The following is a 22,977-nucleotide window of genomic DNA, read 5'->3' as shown; positions in this document are numbered from 1 at the left end:
GCAAACATTAATTTATGTCCATTATGACCATCATCTTTTTCTTTAAAGGAGCATTACAAATCCACTTCATGTTTTGTGAGGAGCTTAGTAAGTGAGTAGCAGCAGTGTCGGAGGCGTGCTTATGCCGAGCTGTGAAGAATAATCCTTAGTTCAGTTGTTGCTGTGAAGAGATGGAGTGGTTCTGGCTTGAGAAGAATTGATGCTGGGTAGCACAGGCAATGGCTTCTCATTATCCGCTGCTTTATGACTGCGGAGCTGCATGAATAGTGAATTGCTTTGTTTTCTGTGAGGCTGGAAGATTCCTGCTGCCTGGGACTCATTGGAGTAAGACATTATACTTCTTGGAGAGCAGCTGATTTAAAGCTAATTTGGGCATCTGCTTTGCTTTCTAGTTTCCCAATGAACTGGTGTGAGAAAGCTGGCATCTAAAGGGCATTGCATTAGTAAAAAATTCCAGAAGTTTAGCTGCAAAATCCTTGGAGGGCAGTGAATGAAGTAGACTTAGTGGTGCTTGATAATCATTACCATTGGGAGCAGCAATCAAGGTTAGTATCTTAGTGGTGCCCCTCTTGTGCCAGTTTGATCAGTATGAATAACATTATGACTAAATAGGGTCTTGGCTGGTAACACGTGTGTTTTGTTTCAGGTACCCGGAGGAACAAGTGGTGATGGAGCTGCGAGTTCTTCTGTGCTTCATTTTATCCCAGTCTATCGTGTCAGCCACTCAAGGTAAATCCAATTTGATGCCAAATATTTATTTCCCAATCACGAGCGTCTAGCAACCTGTGGCTCCTCTGCTACAGTGGGACTATAAGTCTCGTCATCCCCTTGCAAGGGAGGATAGGAACAGTAGTCTTCGGAGTCATAGGACTAAGAGTTCTGGGGGATGCATCTACTGTATGTCACTCTATAGAAAATAACATTTCCTCTGTTTAATACTTTTTTAAATCTTTTTTTATTTTGCTGTTAGTCCTATTAAAAGGTTAATACACATGCTGTGCAAATTTGATGTAAAAACCATAATGTTGCCATTTTTTATAATGAATAGTGTTAAAGTAAGCATGTATCCTATTAATGATACCACTGATGGTGAGGATTTGGTTCATATCGAGTTGTTAAAAGGAAATTCTACCTAAATATTATGAGATATAAGACAATATCGAATGTGGGGGGGCTGAGAGAATCCAGCGGTTCTCAAGCTGACTGTTGCAATGGTCTATAAGGTACTGGAACTCCTTCTAGCTCTGTTGGAAATAATTGGAAATCTGCAGTACAATGCTACCAACTGCTGTTGTAACTAGAAACTAAATGGTTATTCACAGATATTCTTCATGGTTTATTGTATTTTCTGTCTATGATCAGCACTTACCTGAATCATTCTGCATGTCCACAATGATATAAGAAGTCTATACCATCTGTGCTTCCAAACCTGTATAGGAATAGGGAGGATATGCAGAAGCGCTTCTATATACCTATACAGGTATACATCGTATGTACTCTATTATAACTTAATATAACATGTGACCCCATATAGGATGCAACCATCTATGAGAAAAAAAAATCTGTGTAGGATGTAACTCTGTATAGGCTAATAACATGTATAAAATATAATTGCTATATAGGATATAGCCATGGGAGACCCTACCATTTATTGATAATTCCAATCTAACCCTTTATGGGAAATAGAGCTGTATAGTACATTACAGTATATAGGATACAACTCAGTATAGGATATAACTCTGCATTGAAAATAAAAACCTCTATAGTACATAACCTCATATATGATACACTTATGTATGGGAAATCATCTTATATACCAGTAGTATATAACAGTCTTTAGGAAAACCACCAAGTTTAGCTCTGCCCACTTATAAATAATTCCTCTTATTAATATTGCTATACCCAATTTGTAAATACATGCAACAAAGGGGACTATATTTATGCAGTGTTAGGCTAGCTGCACACTTGCCTAAGGTAAAACGTCTCTTACGTGTCTGCAAAAAAACATCATTTTTCTCATACGTGTAGAACGCTGTGCGGCCTCCGTATTTGGTCTATATTCAGTCCATGTGTCCATTTTTTCCCCTTCCGTATGCCATCACACGGACTGCACACAGTTGGCATCTAAGTGCAATCTGTTTTTTCTTTTCCATCCACAGTATATGATTTCACACTGAGTAAATAGTCCCCATGACCTTTTCCTGTGGTCCCTAGTGCACAAGGGCTGGCTGACAAATTTCAGCATGGGGGGCAAATACACACAACTGGCTCATAAGCAGAGGCCCACACTAAGGGTACATAGAGCAGAAATGTTGCGGAATATCTGCAGCGGAAATTCCGCGGCACATTCCACAGCATTTCCATATCCAAATCAGAGTTAAATTCCACACTATTGGTGGTATATAGATACAACCCCAAAACTAAGCTCATGTCATAAATACAGCACCAGGACGAAGTTCATAACATACAGTACCAGAACCAAGCTCAGCGCATAACTACAGCCCCAGAAGCATGCTCATGATATGAATACAACACCAGAACCAAGAACTTTATTCCTTCTCTGTATGGCTAGGTACAGACAAGCGTATTACAAACACATAATAATACAGATGAGTATACCAGCCTAGCCTTGGTCTAGTAACCCAAACAGCATCATAAACACACACATTCTAATCATAGTAGTTCTACAAACCCCTAATATTATAACCAGAGTGATAGATACCAGTTTGACACATGTGGTCTACAGACCATATAAGTAATTGCAGTACACTTATATTTAGTGACTTACAGGGGACGTCCTCTCTGGAGTTGCTCCCTTTTCCCATCTTTTTCATCCGACCCAGACTGTCATAAGGATTTCTTCCAGCCACAACTTGTCTCTGAAATATTTGTAAACAGACATCTTTAGCTCATCACTTTTCCAGCACTCCTTTAACCCTTTCTTGACCTACACAAATTCTACATCCTGGTACCCCAATTCTGCGCCTGTTGCTGTCCCATCTGCCCCCATTAGGCCAGCTGCACGCGACCGGGTTGGATTCTGTATGCGGGAGCCCACAGTAGAATCCAGCTCTCACTGCGGCCGGTGAGCCTGCGTAACCCATTTCTTCTGTATTGCAGATGACTGCAGCCGCTTGCCATCAGTCTTGCGCAGTAGTTTGTTTTTTTTTTAAATCTTTGTTTTTCCCACACAGGTGCTAGGCGATGACGTGAGTACTTGCAACCTATCCGCAAAGTCAATTGCAGATGGGTTATGGGTTGGACAGCTTCCATTGACTATAATGGAAGGAGTTTGTGCGGGGTCCACACAAAAACAGAACACGCTGCGATTTTATTTCCATTTGCAGAAATCGCTGTCCGTTTATGTGAGCGGAAATGCGAATGTTCTATTCTTTCAATGGATGTAGAATACTGCGGTTCGTCCACACGATTGACGACTGCGGATTCCAGAATTGAAATTTGGTCGCGTGCCACCAGCCTTACTGTACCTGCTGGTTTCCCCAGTTTCTCCAATCACTGTGTTTTCAAAATAATTTTGTCATACTTATAATTATCTTCAAAATTAATAGTGCTAAACAGTGCACTATATTATGTCTGAGATGGTAATAATGCACCAAACCATAAAAGTGCTATGTTTTGTACCTGAAACTATACAAGTCCTCCTCTTAGTGCCCCACACAGTAAAAAAAATACCCTTATGTGCCCACACATAGTAATAATGGCCACTGTTGTGCTACTTACAAAATAATAGTGCCCCTGGTTGCCCTTTTTTTAAGTGCTCTCTTAACCCTTTCCAATCCACTGTCTGACGTCTAAAGACATTCTGATTGAAGGCTGTACAGCTTCGATGTCGGAAGACGTCTGGCAGGGTATTCTTACTGTAGATTACTGGCCGCTCTGTTGTCAGGGGCCTCTCCAGCATGTCCCACGCCGCAGTACTGGCTCTAGCCAGCAGATGGCGCTATTTTATAATGGCAGAAAGAGAAAGCCACCTAGGAAACCCTGAATCCAAAATTGGATTGCAAAGGGTTAATCATATTCTCAAGAGCCCCATTAATAGTAATAGTGCTGCAAAAATAGGAAGTCTGCCCCCAGTGTCACACAATAATAATTGTGCCCACTTAATAGTACCCATTTGTGCACCAATAATACTCCTATTGCCCCTTTAATAGTAAGTGTCTTTATACAGTAATATTGCCCCCTTAGTAGTAATAGAGCCCTTTAGTGGCTCTTTAGTAATAATACTGCTCCCTTAATATGCACCCTCAATGCCCCCTTAGTTATAATAGTGGCCCTTTAGTAATAGTGCTCTGAGTGCCCATTTTGTACTAATAGTGCGTCTTAGTAATAATAGTTCTCACAGTGCCCCCTTAGTAGTGTCCCCTTAGTAATAATAGTTCCCCATTTAGTAATAGTGCTCTAAGTGCTCCTTAGTAATAATAGTGCCACCAGTGATCCTGTGCAGTGCCCCTTAATAATAACAGGGCCTTCTTAGTAGTAATGTTGCCGCAAGTGACCCCTTAGTAAGGTGACCAGAATTTCCCAGGGTCAAAGTGGGACAAAGGTGTGTGGTCAGGGGTGGGGCTTATCATGACCTATGATTTTACTTCCGTCGCAACTGATTGCCAGTCAAAATTTGCACCAATGGTAGGGATTTTTACAGTTTTTTTGATGCAGAAACTCTGCGGAATTTGCAGCGGAAATTTCCACTGTGGACATTCTGCAGCATTTTCACCATGTGTAAACATACCCTAAGTCAGCTTGAGAAATGCTGCCACATGCAGAGTGACCACCACAGTGGTCCCAGGAATAGTGACCCCAACAGTGGCTCCAGTAAGTTATAGTGAACCCCACAGTGGCCCTAGTAATAGTGACCCCCACAGTAACCCCAGTAATTGTGACCCTTACAGTGGCCCCAATAAGTAAGAGTGATCCCCACAGTGGCTCTAGTAAGTAAGAGTGACCCCCACAGTGGTCCCAGTAAGTAATAGTGACTCCCACAGTGGCTCCAGTAGTAATAGAGTCCCCCTGTGACCGATATACTTACCTCCTCCTTGTCTTCAATGCACTGCTGCTCCTTTGCTCAGCGCCGCTGGGGGCGGAATTGTGCGTGCCTGGCCTCCCCCTCCCATCTCCTCACCTCCTGCGGAACCAAGGAGGAGAGGTCAGGGAAGGAAGATCCTGGGTGCAAACGCTGCTGTCATTGTGTGCATACTACAGCAGCGCCACTGTGTCATTACCAGTCGGGGAGCCATGGCACCCCGGCTGGTAACCACCTTCATCGTGAACCTGCATCCCAAATGTGGGACAAAAGGCTGTCCCGCTTAGGGAAACTGGGAAAAGTGGGACACAAGGTTCCAAAGTGGGACTGCCCCGTCTAAATTGGCACGTCTGGTCATCTTACCCCTTAGTAATAATAGTGCCCCCTTATTTAAAATAGTGCTCCCACCAAGGAGTAACATGTATGGTATAAACCTATACCTAGTCATGACTGGAGTAAAGTCTTCTCCTGGACCGGCCCAAGCGGTTCGATGACATCAACCCACTGCACCGCCTGTAGTTGGGTCCCGTCTGGGCCTCGGTGCTCCTGGCCCCCACAGTAGCTGAAGCACAAGGTGAGCCGTTTAGGTCAGGAGCTCGGACGGCCCCAAACATCTGCTGAGAGCCCGGGGGTACTGTGTCCCCCTCCACCTGCATCAGAAATTTGCTCTCCAGCCCATCTCTGCATCCTGACCTGTCAGCCAGCAGCAGTGCTATCTGTGAGCACCCGCAGCGTTCAATATCCTGCTGATGCGGTATATTATACAGCCGAATCTCATTTTTTGCCTCCCCCACCTCCAGGGATTAATGCAATATTGAATTCTTTAATGATACCACATTAATCTTAGAAATGTCAATATATTCTAATTACCAGGTATTCTATACAATGTAGCACCTATACTGCCAACATGCAATACAACTCTCCAGGCCCAACGTCAAATCAGGAGGGAGAGTAACACTGGGGAGGCCTTTAAAGGCTGGCGTACCCACTGAGGATGCCCGTGGTAACCACATGCAAATAACCGCTAATTACCAGGCTGCCCCTGGATTTAAAACAAGTCCTGGTGCCGCCCAGCAATTAGCAATTAGGGCCAGCTGTCTTTTTTCCCTGCGTATCACCCAGAGTAACTACCTCCCCCTCCCTTTTTTTAACTTGCCATAGATTTCTATGGCAGCTTTCTGCGTAACACAGAGCTATTGAAATCAATGGAAAAAAAACACAATCATCTATTTCCATCCTAATTCTTCCCCCCCCCCCCCCAATTGTAACAAGAGTAAGCAGCACCACTGTTGGGGATCCCAGCGATGGGGCCTCCAGCAGTCACCTGTGGAGAGGTAACGTCCATATAGCACAACCCCTTCATGAATGTGATAAATAATATCAGTGACTGAAAGGGATTGTACGAGTTATAGAAAAATTGAATAACTGCAGGAAAGATGAAAAGTAACAAAAGATGCTATACTCATCGCAGTCGGATCTTGCACCACTCCGGTCCTCCCTGCTGTATACAGCACGAGACCACTGAGGCCAGTGAATGGCTGCAGCAGGCACATGAGTATTTGGGCGCATAACTGCATTAGCCATATGAACAGAGCCTGGCAAGGAGGACTGGAGCGGAGGGTGATTGGGCTGGTGAGTATAGCATCTTTGGTATTTAATCACCTTTCCTGCATTTACTCACATTATTTTAACACCTCAGACAGCCCCTTTAATTATTGTCTGAGTTATGAAAATGTTTTTAACTGCCTAAAATAGTAAAACAAAGTATACTCACCCATTAGATCGCATGGTCAGCTAGTTGTCGCAATTGTGACCCCGCCCCTTGGCTAGAGGGGCCCATGGGGCCCCTGCCATATACTGTTTTATAGCTCCGGATGATGCTTAGGGAGGGAAGGGCCGTTACTCGGGGCAGCCAGTTCCACACTGCAGACTTCCCAGGCATGTGGTCATGCCTTCCACTGAGAGACTGTGATACATCACAACCGCAGTCCATCAGTGCACTGCTGGCCGCGTGATTGGTCCAGGCCGGCGCAGTCTGATAGCCGAAGAGGGGAGTCACGTACATGAGGTGTATCCCAGGTATGTGCTGTATGTAGTTATATATATATATATATATATATATATAGCTATACATATAAACGGGGTATGCAGGTTATACCAGTATGGTTCATATCACTATATACAGGACATGTGTATACTATATATCATGTATATAGTGATATGGTATACACTGGGTATCTGTGTATATAGTTATATATAGCTAGTATAACTTATACATCCTGTATACAGTGATATGGACTGCACTGGCACAACCTGGGTATTTCCTGTATATGACTGCACACTTTACATACGATTTTAGAAAAGTCGATCTAAAACCTGTATGTGGTTTTTAATAGTGTATGCAGTTTCTTAAAAACCCACATAGTTTTTGAATACCGTATTCAGTTTTTTAAATGTGTTTTTTAATTTTAATCAAAAATGCAAAAAAAACCTCCATGAACACAGCCTAAGGGACTACAAACAAATTTTCACGTAGCCCAGGAAATTAGTCATGCTTGGAAAGCTTATGCCAAGGGGCTAACTAGATCAGGTATGCAAATTGGTTTTGCAGCTGTATGCAGTACAGTTAAGGTATGGGTACAGGTACAGGTGGGAGGAAAGACCCAAGCTGAACTTTTGCACACAGCCCATGAGCCTTTAGTTAAGCCCCTGGCCATGGTACACTGGTGGTCCTTGCCATGCAGAGGTAACATGCCCATATACATAGTGTACAGCACAAAACCACTGAGGACAATGATTCGCTGCAGCACTCGTACATGGGCACATCACCACTGCAGCCATATAAACATAGTCTGGTGGGGACCACCAGAGCAGCAGCGCTGGAGCAGTGTGGGATCAATGTCTGGCAGTGTGGGATCAATGGCTGAGTGTACTGTATTTTACAAGACTTCATTTGGATATTTTTTTAGCCATGTATAACACCTTTCATGCTATTATTTGTTGTGCTGCTGCCTCTATTACGCTCAGTTTATTTCACAATTCTTGGCCAGACCCTTAAAATGAGTGCAGTGGAAAGAAAAATGCTGGCAGCCAGAAGAAAGGGCCATCTAGGGTTTCTGTACATCTCTCTTTCTAGACCCTAACCATCGTGGCTTCTAGTTCCTTCACATCCAACGTTTGATTTTGAAGGACCCCTCCTAAGGCTTCCCCATCCCACCTCATCCAGGGCTTTCCGATATAGGTCTCACTCTCAGTCTAGGTCATACTTGCCAACTTTTGAAGATCGGCCTCAGGGAGATTTAATAGGATGTTGCATGCAATGTGATGCACATAATATTTTTTTTTCTAAAAACAGCCTTTTTGAATAAAGAATGCCAACCCTTTTTACATTGAGCTGTGGACAGGGTTTTCAATAGGAAACAATTCTATGAACACATGGCTCTAGCCTATGTCACTTGTGGTCCCCTCTGAGTAGACGCATTATAGCTAATAATCCAGAACCCAGCCCAACCTTTTATAAAGACCTCAGATTACTCTCTACCTATAGATAGGTAAACCACTTCTCACCTGTATAAATCCCTAATTAATCCCCCTGATAGGACTCGTACCCCCAGACACATACACACTTTGTATTCAGACTCTAGACCTAGGCTGTAGTACATCCTATGCTACAGATATATACATTATACATCTTACAATACTGTACGTGCTTTAGATCGTTGTAAATCAATACCAGAGATATGGATGGAGGGAGAGCGCTGTATCCGCTACCTCATTTGCTCCTAGACACTTGTATCCTGCAGTGAGATAACATTGAGTTTCTGCTATTCACACTGATTTTCTATCTGTAATAAAGAAAAGTGAAGCTGTGAATTGATGTTAAAAATACCACTGATGTTTCCATAGGACTGCAGGCAAATCTAGCGACAGCTTTAACCTTCCTACATCTATATGCAGCAGTCCGTTTTATTAAGGGCTCATTCACATTTGCATCAGAGGTTCTGTTCGGATCCCCCATAGCTGAATTCTGTTAAAAAATGCCACAAGCTCAGCTGGAAGCCAAATGGACCGTATTATAGTCAATGAGGTCCACTCAGTGCCGTTTGATTCCGTTATAAGACTGCTTCATTCGGAACCAGGAAAAGCGAATGTGAACAAGCCCTTATGTGCTCTGTAGTCATTAAGTCGGTTACCTGCTGTTAATTGATCTGATCACACTTTCATTTTTATTCTAGTTGGTGCTTATGTGAATACACTGGAAATTTCTGTTCCATAACAGATCATTATCTGAGGCTTGTTAATTCATGAACACCTCTGTATTCTGATTAACACATGAATATATCATATTTGCGATGCATTTGAAAGAGTTGATGAAAACTTGCCTTGGGCATTAAAATGGGTTGTATGAGATTAGAAAAACATTGCTGCATTCTTCCAAAAACTATTCTCCATGGGCAGAGTATGGTAATGACGTGAATGGCTGTGAGCGGTATGTAACAGCTTCACCTGCCACTGCTTATAAAACAGGTTGCAGGTGTGGAATATGACAGCAGTGATGGAGCGGCTTTACACTAGTTCAGTTGAACAAACAATGCTTTACTGAATATACAATAAAGGATAATATTGCAATAACATACAGCAGTATTATTTGAGTACAATGTGGACCATTTACTAACACTATAACTTGGTCTGTACCCAATGAATTGTTGTTATTGTTATTAGCAGTTTAGTCGTTCACGACCCTCGGCGACCCTAAAGGCGAGCTCCCTCCATGTTTTTCGGTTTTGCACTGCTTCTTTCAGTTGTGTGATATCCATGCCAGTATCAGCTTTAACAGTATCAGCCATCGTGTCCTTTGGTGGCCAGGTCGTCTACTGCCACTGGCAGAAGAAGATTTTTCTAGCGCTTCTGTTCGCATTACATGGCCAAAATACGTGAGTCTGAGCCGGGTCATCTTGCCCATTAGTGATATCTACGAATAGGGTGTCCTTAATATTGTGCATGAAGTATAGAATTATCACATTCAACAAATGGTTTACCCTAGCCAGGAGTAATTAACTCCACAATTGATGTTTAAAAATAGGAGTCTTCTCTGAAGTAACCTAGGGCCCTTTCACACAGGCCAGAGGCGTAACTTGAAGCTCCCGGGCCCCGATGCAAAACTTGTAACAGGGCCCCCAACTATAATGCTTTACTTATAGTACTGGGTTCCCTATATGGAGAAGAGAGGCCTTATGGGCCCCCTAAGGCTCCTGGGCCCGGGTGCAGCTGCATCCCCTATAGTTACGCCCCTGACACAGGCCCATAAATGGTTCAGTGTAAATACATGCGCCGAATGATCAACGAGCGATAATTCGTTCTCTTCTCGTTTATCGTTCAGGTTACGCATGCAACGGAACCGCCCATGCAAGCAGGCAGTCTTCATTTATTAATGATTGCCTGTTTACTATGAATGGAGGTGGGTGGTCCGGAACGATCTCGGGTCGCAACCGCCACTTTATTCACCGAGCGATGACTGTTGCTGTGTAAAGGCACAGGGAACGATATCGCCTGTGGAGGGCCTGTCAGGCATCTGGGCCCGACTGGTTATCCCGTGTAAAAAGGCCCTTAGTGTTGCAGGAATTTCAGTTAACCAAATGACGGAACAAATATTAGTACCAGCCCTTTAGCCAATCAGTGGGCAGCTCACTCCCTGTTAATCCACAGTAGCAAAGTTAGAGTAAAAAAAACAGTCATATGATCTCTCTGTAGGTTCTAGCAAGAACACATACAAAGTCCAGCAATAATATGCTTAGACATATATGCACGGACATGTAACCCTTTACACTTCTGCAAGCTTCGCTGACGCCCACCACCATCTCTCTGAGATACAGTGTGGATTGGAGAGGTTGCTAAGGAACTAGCACTGTGGAAACCTTGAAGCTTGACCAATCAAGAGAACTTATCCTTTCATACACTCCAAAAGTTTGGCTGATCAGCCAATGAGCTGGATTCTAACGTTTGCTTGCCTGACTACCCGTTTGCCTGCCATCTTGTTCTTGCAATCCTCAGTTAATTTGACTCTGCACTATCCCGACTCTGATATATTGCATGATCCTTTGGCTCTGAGATATTTTTTGATTATCTGACCCCTCTGACACTGTCCTCTGTTTGCTACCCAATCAGCAGCTACTCTGAGGATGCAGCTCGGGGATTGTAGCAGCAAAGTCCATAGCTCTCAAAAAGGGGTCAAAGTATGAAGACCTGCATTCTCCAGAACTTGCAACTAGAATAACCAATATGAAATCTGTTTATGGAAGCGTAATTGTTAGACAGGCTATTCCTTCTTTGATGGAAATGTCACACTGCAATACCAGACACAGCTTATGGACAAGTGTGGTATCATTTTCTAAACATAGAAATGCCCATGTTTATCTAATAAAACCACTTTTATGTTTTAATAAGATTTACAGTCAATTCACAGCATTTTATATACACAGTGCTACATTTACACATAATTTGTATGTCAGATCCGTCAACAGCATACGTTTTTTTCTGCATGTTATTTGAGGAGTTAAAAAATAATCTTTGGATGATCAGCTTCCGTATTTCACCTCAATGTTGATATTTAATATAAAGAAGGGTCACGACTTTCTTCGGCTGGCTTGAGAGGCCCCAGAGTGGAAGGATGCTTTCTTTTATCTGTGTGGAGACATGCAGAGCGTTTCCTTCCAGCACAAAAACAGGATACAATAATTGGGCTTCTGCAGGTATTTATAGCTCTGCTGCTGGCAACCAATGTAAGGTCAAGAGGAGTGTGTCAGGACGCTACTAACGAGCGCAGGACATAAACCAGTGCTCAATATATGGGGAGTGCCAATTATTTATGAGAAAATAATAATAATAATCTTTATTTGTATAGCGCCAACCTATTCCGCAGCGCTTTCAAGCATGGGATAAATGCAAAACAATACAACAATTACAATGTGAGGTACAATCAGTTTGAAACAAATAAGTTGGGGGTGGTACAGTAGGTACAAGGGGGGGGGGAGCAAGACATGGGAAACACAGACAGTAGGGGATTTCATGTGGAAATCAGTTATTAGAAAGCAAATGGGATGGGGCGGTAAGGAGGTGCAGGGGTAGAGGGGGTATGCGATAGGCAGGGTGGAAGGCGTGGGGAGCCATAGTGAGGGGCAGGTGACTAGGTCAGGGGATTTGCTATGCTTCCCTGAAGAGATGCGTTTTTAAGCCACATTTGAAATTTCGTGCATTGGGAATTTTCCGGATGCCTTGGGGTAGAGCGTTCCAGAGGATGGGTGCTGCTCTGGTGAAGTCCTGGAGTCAAGCATATGAGGTTCGTATTAGAGGGGTGTTTACTCTGAGTGAGTAAGCAGATCAGAGTGAGTGGGCTGCGTGGTGTACGGACAGGATGTAGGCGATGTATGGTAGAGCGGCGCCATGCAGAGCTTTGTGGGTGAGGTTGAGGAGTTTAAATTTAGTTCTGCAGTGGATAGGCAGCCAATGCAGCGACTGGCATAATGCAGAGGCGTCTGAGTAATGGCTGGACAGAAAAATGAGCCTAGCTGCCACATTTAGTATGAATTGGAGTGGAGCGAGTCTGGTGCGGGGGAGGCCAATGAGTAGCGAGTTGCAGTAGTCAAGTCGGGAGTGGATGAGGGCGACCAAGAGTGTCTTTAGCGTGTCCGTGGTTAGGAACGGACGTATTTTAGCAATATTTCTGAGGTGCATGTGGCATGTTCAGACCAGAGATTGGATGTGGGGGGTAAAGGAGAGGTCAGAGTCCAGTGTGACCCCAAGGCAGCGGGCATGCCGTCTGGGGGTTATGATGGTGCCAGACACTGGAATGGAGATGTTGAGTGGAGGTCGGTTGGAAGACAGAAAGACGAGAAGGTCAGTTTTAGAGAGGTTAAGTTTCAGAAAAAGGGAGGACATAGTATTAGGGACAGCGGACAGTCGGTGATATTTTGAAGAAAATAATTACTACTACTACTATAATAATTACAATAGTAAATACTTCAGTAGAAAGATGTAGCAATTTATTACTACTACTACTAGTTACCTATATATTACAATGATGATATTTATGCTACTAATAGTAGAAATATAAGATGTAGTAATTAATCTATTATTATTACTATTAATACTTCTACTAATTTGAAATTTTCAATAATATTTACTACTATCAATAATTTTTTAAAGGGGCTGGTTGCAGAAGTCACATGTCCATGTTGAGAGGGATCAGGAAATAAAGATTGATAGGGTACACAGAGGCAGCGGGGAATCAGTATGGTGGGTATAACTTATTTTATGCCATTCTGAGCCTTTTTAAAGAAATTCTATTCAGCTGGACAACACCATTGCTACTAATAGTTGTCCGACCTGATTTCTTATATAGCTTTTGGCCCCTAGTGCCTAAAATTATATAGAAGCAATATACTTATTGTGGCATTGGAGTGTCATTCTAGCGCCATAGCATTTGGCAGGTGATGTCACTAGCTCATCTGATGTAGAAGCCCTGACAGGTTACGGGACATCACTGATTATGTCCCTGTTGGATCGCCTATTGACTGTAGCAGTCACATGGGTGAACAACCATGTGCCTACTGCAGCCAGAGTAAACAGAAGACTGGAGGTCCAGAGGACAACGCAGAAAAGGGGGGACTGAGTGAGTATGAAAAAAGGCTCCCCGGACTCTACATCACCTAAACTATAAGCACCATAAGTTATAACATGGATCTAAAAATTGCTTAATTCTGCTGGCAATTCCTTATCAAAAGCCACATTTAGACTTATGGATTTTCACAATGGAATATTTCGGTAAGTATGAAAACATCCAAAAGGTATCTCATCCAGCCAACCAATATCCTGCTTTGTACTCATGGGGAGCAAAAACCAGGAAACTGCTCTCTTCGGAACACTCCCTCTTCCTTTTGGATGAGTCTTTGGTTTGGCTAATACAACATGGTTTGGAAAGTCAATTTGCATCCTTTTTTCTTATGAAGTATTGCCTTAAAATACTGGAAGAGCAATGTAAACAGGAGTGATCAGATCACCTGCAAAGCAGTTCAGCTGTTCCTTGGACAGAAAGATCCCATAGTCATCTGGATACTGGAATTGGAGCAAAACCAGGACAGGTATAGCCTTGAACAACTGCTAAAAATTCATAAACTTATTTATTGTGAATCAATACCTTAAAAGTAGACTGTTTAAAGAAGTGCCCCCCATAACTGTCAAGTCTCATATGTATTTCAGATTTCACTCATGGCACACAATACGTGGGGCCATCATCCCTTATATAGAAACCAATAAAAATGCACATAACATGAATGTGTATAAGAAATTATGGCCCCATGTATTGTGTGCCATGAGTAAGGTGTAAAGTCTGAAATGCGTAGGAGACTTGACAGTTTTGGGCACAAATCATTAAATAGCCTGCTTTTAATGTATTCATTCCCAATTAAGAAACTTGGGATTTTTTTAGCAGTTGTTCCAGGCTTGATCTTTCCTGGCTTTGCTCCACTGTTCAAAATAAGTGTATTTTAGGGAGAATCAGTACCCATCTTTTGAACTAATACTACAACCCCAATTCTCAAAAAGTTGGCATGCTGTGTAAAATGTGAATAAATACTAAGAAAAAAATAATGTAATGATTTGAAAATATCATACAACCATATTTTATTCACAATAGAACTCATATCAGAAGGTGAAAGTGAGACATTTTTTAATTTCATTAAAAAAAAAAACTAATTTAGAAATTTATGGCAGCAACACATCTCATAAAAGTTGGAACAGGGATAACAAAAGGCTGGAAAAGTGGTACTAATGAAAAACAGCTGGAGGGTCAAATTTCCTGTATGTCACATGACTGCATAAAAAGAGCATGTTAGAGAGGTAGAGTATCTTAGAAGCAAAGATGGTCAAAAACTGCTACTACAAATTGTGGAACAATGTTAGAACAATGTTCCTCAACATAAAATGGTGAAGACTTTGAATATCTCACCATTTACAGAACATAATGTCCTCAAGAGAAACAGGGAATCTGGAGAAATTCATGTGTATAGGGGACAAGGCTGACGGTCAATATTGGATACTCGAGATCTACGGACCCTCATGCATCACTGCATTAAAAACAGGCATGACTCTAGTGCAAATCCACTGCATGGGCTCAGGAACACTTCCAGAAATCATTTTCTATAAACACAGTTCATTTTGCAATCCACAAATGCAAGTTAAAGTTGTGTCATACAAAGAAGAAGCCAAATATCAACACGATCCAGGAATGCCGGTGTCTTCTCTGGGCCAAAGCTTTGTTAAAATGGACTGAGACAAAAAGCAATCTGTTCTATGATCGCATGATATCCTGCAGATTTAAGAGGAGAGGGACCACCCAGCTTATTATCAGTGCACAATTCTAAAGCCTGCATCTCTGATGGTATAGGGTTGCACTAGTGCATATGGACAGCGTACTCATCTAGAAAGGCACTATCAATGCTGAGCAGTATACATAGGTCGTAGAACCACATCTGCTCCAAGCCAGATGTCTATTAACTGGCCTGCCTGCAGTCCAGACCTTTCACCAATAGAAAAAATTTGGCAATTATGAAACAAAAAATCCAGCAAGGAAGACCGAGGACTGTTAAGCAGCTAGAATCCTACACTAGACAGGAATGGGACAACATTCCAGCAATTGGTCTCCTCACTTCCCAGATGTTTACAGACTAATGCAAAAAGAAGAGGGGATGCTACACAATGGTAGACATGGCCTTGCTCGAACTTGTCTCACTGTCACCTTCTGATATGTTCTATGGTGAATAATATAAGGTTATATGAGATTTCCAAATCATCGCGATCTTTTTTTCTTTTCATTTATTGACGTTTTACACAGCGTCCCAACTATTTGGGAATTTTTGGAAGTAGCATTATTTTTAGTGATAACATAGTAATACAGTAAAATACTACTAATCATAATTAAAATAAAGGCAATATTAAAAAAAAAAAATATATATATATATACAGCAATGCTACTATGAACCGTGATCATAATATATGGATAATAACAGCTGTAAAAATACTAATAATAGCTAAAATACTCCTAATACTTTGGCGAGTGCCCAATGATCTTGTATTCATGGCTTATTCTAGAAAAACACCCTATGGTGATCTAACTTTAGTTCTAAAGTGGTCCGGGTGTTGTGACCATAATCTGAACAGATTTACTGTTTGGTCATTTCAGACAAGCGTATAAAAACACTTACGTAATACGGATCCATATTACTGACCTGTTTCAAAGGACAATACTTCCGTATGTCATCAATTTTTTTTATCTGTATTTGCTTATTTTTTATTATTTTCTATTAGGCCTCATGTCCACGGGAAAAAGAACAATTAAAATCTGCAGCGGATCACCCGCACGTGGATCCGCACCCCATAGGGATGCATTGACCACCCGCGGGTAGATAAATACCCGCGGATGGTCAATAAAAGTGAATTAAAAAATTTCTAGAGCATGAAAAAAAATGGACATGCCCCATTTTAGTGCGGGTCTCCCGCGGGGACGGCTCCCGCAGGCTTCTATTAAAGCCTATGGAAGCCGTCCGGATCCGCAGGAGACCCGCGCCTGAATTAAACTCAACTGCTCCCGGCGATGCAGATCTTCCTTCTTTCACGGCAGGATTTTCTTTCTTCGGCCCGGCGGATGTGCCCGGAGCATGCGCGCAGCACGCAGCCGAAGAAAGAAGATCCCACCGCGAAGAAGGGAAGACCTGCACGGACCGCAGCAGGTGAGTTTATTCTTATTTTAATGCCTCATGTCCGCGGGGCAGGAGGGACCCGCTACGGATTCACCATGGAGAATCCGTAGCGGGCCTGATTTTCCCCGGAGACATGAGGCCTTAGGCAAACACTGAACTGCATTTGTCCAATAGAAAAGAACACAAATCCAGAGGCAAACATGCAAAAAATAGATCATGCTGCATTTTCGAAAAACAGCCTTAAAAATATGGCCATGTAATTAGCTCTATAGGTTTACATCAGCTCTGTATTACGATCCCCTTAACACGGACCTAATATGGAGCAAAAATACACTCCTCTGAAAGCAACTTGTAGAGCTCCTTCACACTGGTGAGGGCGATATCGGGCTTTGAATCGCCCCATGTAAAAACCCCTAGAGCCCTCAGTATTTATATCATTCATGTATGAAGGCATCCTAAATGCCGTGGATTTTCCATAGCTAATAACAATGTGGAAAATCCACAGCATTTCCAACCCATGTTAACATGCTAAAAACAACCTATTTTTAAAAACACACATTAACTTATCTAGCATTGATCAGGTCTAAAACACCAGATTTTGAATAGGAGCTATACCCACAATAGGACATTTTTAATCAAGACTGTTTGCAAAGCTGCTTCATTTTTAATGCTAGATGGAGCATTGCACATAACCTTTCAATGTAAGTGCTCTCCTCATCTGCCCTTGCAGTTTTCGACTGCGAAGCCTATCACAAGCACTCCATCTCTAAAGGTAGCCATTACAGCCCCCATAGGCTTTCTCACACAGATTTCTGCAGACCCTAAATCAAAGGAGGTTGAAAGTCGCACTGTCATGGCAGCCAATTGCGGTTGTCACTCACCATCTGTCACCTGCGGAGATAGCTCAGAAGTCGTGAAATAGACTTTATAGCAGAACTCTTTTTTTATATTGGGGGGGGTGCTCTTTAAGCTCTTGTCGGGGACTGTTATATTTACAACATATTCAGTAGATAAGATATTTTTCTCTGTAGTCTACGAAGATTTATTAAAAATGAAAATATACAAATAGATCTCATAAATATTAATGGTGCGTCCTCGCAAAAGTTTAGAACAGCAGACTGTGCAGCATCAGTACCTGGAAGCGACAGCCTATTCACCGTCTTTATACGACGCTATTAAAGAAGCATATTTCATCCCTAGCTGTACAGACAGGAACCTAATGATGGTTGGCAGCAGAAGCCATTACTGTATATCATGTGCCGTCCAATGAGAACGGCTACTGAGTATTAACTAAAATGTTATGGGAAATTCAACTCTGTCTATGTCTTCGAGCTCCCACATAGGCTGTGATCAGACCTACCGGCAAACTCCTTATACAGCAGCCGGAGAGGCGTCTCTGAATAGAGAGAAGCGGGAGCTCTCCCAGGAAGAAATCTGAAAGGGTGTTTATACATTTGCAACCAATTGTTTTTATTGCTCCAGTGCATTTAATAAAAAATGAAGAAACTTTGTAAATAATTTTTACAAAAAATCTACCTTTCACACAAGACGGAATTACACCGCAGGATGCAGCCAAATCCGCAGCTGCGGAACCACACCAAAACCTGCAGGTCTAACTGTGGTGACTTGCGGAGCGTTGTGCAGCCTATTCCATCACGTATGAAAGGTCCCTTAGTCTCCTTAGGCCTCATGCCCACGGCTGGGTCGGATTCCGGCTGCAAAATATCACAGCGGAAGTAGACCCAGCACCCCCCCAGAGACCCTATATTCACCTCTCTGGATCCGTCATGAGTGTCTCGTCTGGCGGGCCAGCGCACATGCGGAGTGCAGCCTGTGACGCGGATTCTCACAGCACTTCCACAGTGCTCACTGTGGAGGTATCGCGGGACGGACAGCTTCCATTGACTGCAATGGAAGCCGTCCATTTGATTTTCCGCACAGAATAGATCATGCTGCGATTCTCCCTTGCGGGCGGTAAAATTGGACATTGCTGCAGAATTCACGTTGAGTGTCTGACCGCGAATCCCGCAGCGATAAGCCGTCTGTGGGCATTCGGCCTTAACTACAAACAAACTTGTGTTGACCCTCAGTATGAGGGCTTATTTACATGAGTGTATGTCCGCCGGCATTTTCACGGCCGACCGGTATACACTTCCATCTAAGCAGTTCCCCCCTTCCCTCCTCATCACCGACTCTCTGCCTCTTTCCTCCACTCTGGTGTCTGCAATGGGAGGGGGCGGGACAGGGGCAGCGCTAAGCTCCCACCCCCTGTCCATAGCCAGCAACGGGAGTGGGTGGGACAGAGCATAGCTTAGCTCCGCCCCCCCCCTTCATTGCAAATGCTGGAGTGGAAGAGAGAGGCAGAGAGTCGGTGAGGGGGAGGGAAGGAGGGAACTGCTTAGATAGGATCGTTTATCATCCGGCTGTGAAAACACTGGCCAATATACGCTCGTGTAAATAAGCACTATGGCTGTCATACTGCAGTCAGGCTGCAATCACACTTTGCGTACTTGCTGCATTTTTGAGTAGCATGCAATGTAAGGGCGGCTTCAGACGACTGTATATCGGCTGGGTATTCACGCCCGGCCGATATACGGTGCCCCTCTCTGAAGGGGGAGGAGGCTGGAAGACCCGGGAGCAGTGCACTGAGCTCCCGTCCCCTCTCTGCCCCTCACCACTATTTGCAATGGGAGGGGGCGGGGCGGAAAACTTAGCTCCACCCCCATTGCAAATAATGGCAAGGGGCGGAGAGGGCTCAGTGCACTGCTTCCTGCTCTTACAGCCTCCTCCCTCTGCAGAGAGGGACACTGTATAACGTCCGGACGTGAAAACCCGACCGATATACGGACGTCTGAATAAGCCCTTAAACAAAGGAATTTCACATGTGGATGTTTAATGGGGTGCATTTTTTGTTGTTTTGAGGGAACTGATCTTTAATTGATAAATACTTGGAAACTTGATTGAAAATATCCTTCTACATCTTTACACATAATATTTCTTTTATTATACTGGAAACGCATTGCTTGCGTCTACTGGGTAAAGTTTCTGGGGTCTAGTAAAGAAAATACTTAGGCTCTATTCACACGACTGTATATACGCAGCTATGTTCAAAAATCAAGCAAAAATCGCGACCATCTGAAGCATTGGATTCCAATGTATTCATTCAGAAGTGCAATTTTTGGCCACATTAAAAAAATTGCGCTGGCAAACAGAGCATCCGCGGTCTAGAAGCTCCTGGACTCCCATAGGAGCTGTGAAAAAAAGGGGAGGAGGAGGGAGTTTACTTGCATCCAACAGGGGGAAAAGAAGACAGCTGGCTCTATTTAAGTATTAGTAGTCATTCCAAGGATTCCTGCAAATATAGGGATTTCCACGCTGCATTTTTTGCTGATATGCAGCCGCCGCCTGTGTGAATGACAGACAATACGCGGCTGAAGATCGAGATGTTTTCGGGGGTATTCTTCATTCATGTGATTTTACAGCGCGTACGGGTGACTGTGAAAACGCATATGGTCAGGTGAAATAGCCCTTTACTGTGGAAAAGGCACCACTTAAGGTGTGACTGCTTCCTACAACTTAATAAATAAGTGAGGAATAATATAGGGGGCTTTTAATGGTACGATTATCATTCAAAAAAATCACTGGATCGTTTGCATCTGAACGATAATCGTTCAATGTAAACGCAGCCATTGATCAAATGATGAACGATAATTTATTCGCTTATCGTTCATTCATCGTTCCTTTCAATCAAGCATGAAAATCATGGTTGGCTTGTTCACTAATCGTTGGGTTTAAATACTGATCATTCAGTCGCTCTTCATCACTGGTACAGTGAATATGAATGACTGCGAGCGATCGTGTGACCGATAAATTGCTCCATGTAAAATGAGCCTTAGTGCTGCTGTCTGACCACAGAGAATGGAGCGGCTGTCAAAGAACAAGTGTACTATTTCCTTTTTCCTGCACCAATTTCTGTGAGGAAGGCCCCCATCACACAGCCGTAGGCATCTTTACGTGTGCCCGCTGGCGCCGTAAAAATCTAACGTTTGTGCGCCCATTCAGACGGTATGGACCCTGGCGTATATACTCAGAGGCCACAATGCCGTTGCTTCCCCCTCACTGGCTCACCTCCTCTCTCCTTCCCTCCACTGTTTGCAATGGGAGTGAGCGTGATGGGGGCGGAGCTAAGAACCAATCCCCTACCCGCAGCCAGCAATGGGAAGGGGTGGAGCTTAGCCAAAAACAGCACTGCAACGGAAACTTCCAAATGGAAACGAACTAAACCATTCCCTTGCATAGTTGACTACGTTATTCTATACTTGAAATATGACGGAAACTTAAGGAATAGAGATGAGCGAGCATACTCGCTAAGGCAAACTACTCGAGCGAGTAGTGCCTTATGCGAGTACCTGCCCGCTCGTCTCTAAAGATTCGGCTGCCAGCGGGGAGCGGCGGGGAAGAGCGGGGAGGAACGGGGGGAAGATCTCTCTCTCACTCTCTCCCTCCCGCTCCTCCCTGCTCACTCCCGCAACTCACCACTCCCCAAACCGTCAGACGAATCTTTAGAGACGAGCAGGCAAGTACTCGAATAAGGCACTACTCGCTCGAGTAGTTTGCCTTAGCGAGTATGCTCGCTCATCTCTATTAAGGAACCCTTGTAAAACTTTACGTTCCATTCATTTCTGTTGTGGCTTCCGTTGCCTGCTGCTTTCGGCAGCTGTGACGGAACTCTCTAACGTAATGCTGCTGTGTATAAAAAAATGCTGTGGAAACGCTCCCTAACTTATAAGGTAAATTATTACATGTTGCATATGATGTGTCTTCTAGGTGCATGCAGGCCTGGCTGCCACCCTACAAATGGCTACTGTGAAGATCCTGGAGAATGCAGGTATATACTATACTAGCTGATATACCCGGCTTCGCCCGAGTTAATTTGGTACTGGTGTTTATCTGGTGTTCACACGGAAAATCTTATGAAGTCATGCTTACTTTAGAGATACCGGAAAAACATATGTTCACCATTTTCCATAATTCTCTGCGTTACCCAGGAAACACCACGTGGAGGTAACCATGTGATGTTTACTTTATATAAAATGACATCAGGAAGTGAGAGAATTAGATTACGTACATAAAATTAGGACACTAATTCTTTTGCGCATAGAATTGAATAATCAAGTTGAGACCCATTAACTTTTCCTATTTATGACATAATCAATGCTCGTGCCAAATTTCCCATTTCTATGACACCGGAAAGTGAAAAAATTACATTCCGCACGTAAAATTTGGATGCTAATTCTTTTGCGCTAGAATTGAATAATCGAGTTGGGACCTATGAACTTTTCCTATTTATGACATAATCAATGCTCGTGCCAAATTTCACGTTTCTATGACACCGGAAAGTGAGAAAATTAGATTCCGTACCTAAAATTTTGGACGCTAATTCTTTTGCACATAGAATTGAATAATCGAGTTGGGACACATTAACTTTTCCTATTTATGACATAACCAATGCCCGTGCCAAATTTCATGTTTCTATTACATTGGGAAGTGAGAGATTTAGATTATGTACGTAAAATTTGGACACTAATTCTTTTGCGCATAGAATTGAATAATGGAGTTGGGACCCATTAGCGTTTCCTATTTATGACATAATCAATGCTCGTGCCAAATTTCCTGTTTCTATGACATCGGGAAGTGAGAAAATTAGATTCCGTACGTAAAATTTGGATGCTAATTCTTTTGCGCATAGAATTGAAAAATGGAGTTGGGACCCATTAGCGTTTCCTATTTCTGACATAATCAATGCTCCTGCCAAATTTCCCGTTTCTATGACACCGGAAATTGAAAAAATTACATTCCGCACGTAAAATTTGGACACTAATTCTTTTGTGCATAGAATTGAATAATGGAGTTGGGACCCATTAGCTTTTCCTATTTATGACATAATCAATGCTCGTGCCAAATCTCCCGTTTCTATGACACTGGAAAGTGAAAAAATTACATTCCGCACGTAAAATTTGGATGCTAATTCTTTTGCGCATAGAATTAAATAATCGAGTTGGGACCCAGTAGCTTTTCCTATTTATGACATAATCAATGCTCGTGCCAAATTGCCTGTTTCTATGACATCGGGAAGTGAGAAAATTAGATTCCGTACGTAAAATTTGGACGCTAATTCTTTTG

The 22,977-nt window shown here is 43.0% G+C and overlaps 1 protein-coding gene across 1 annotated transcript in view; it reads left to right on the top strand.

Annotated features, from left to right (window-relative positions):
• Positions 1-652: 652 nt before the first annotated feature.
• The window catches only part of DLK1 (delta like non-canonical Notch ligand 1), a 51,226-nt gene continuing 28,901 nt past the window's right edge, over positions 653-22,977 (top strand). The window contains exons 1-2 of the mRNA XM_066605803.1: positions 653-729; positions 21,622-21,682. Coding sequence (XP_066461900.1) covers positions 669-729; positions 21,622-21,682 — 122 coding nt within the window. The 5' untranslated portion in view covers positions 653-668. The remainder of the gene's footprint in view (positions 730-21,621; positions 21,683-22,977) is intronic.

Source organism: Eleutherodactylus coqui, chromosome 6 (assembly GCF_035609145.1).
Source record: "Eleutherodactylus coqui strain aEleCoq1 chromosome 6, aEleCoq1.hap1, whole genome shotgun sequence".
Classification (NCBI taxonomy): Eukaryota; Metazoa; Chordata; class Amphibia; order Anura; family Eleutherodactylidae; genus Eleutherodactylus; species Eleutherodactylus coqui.
This window is presented reverse-complemented; position numbering and strand designations above follow the sequence as displayed.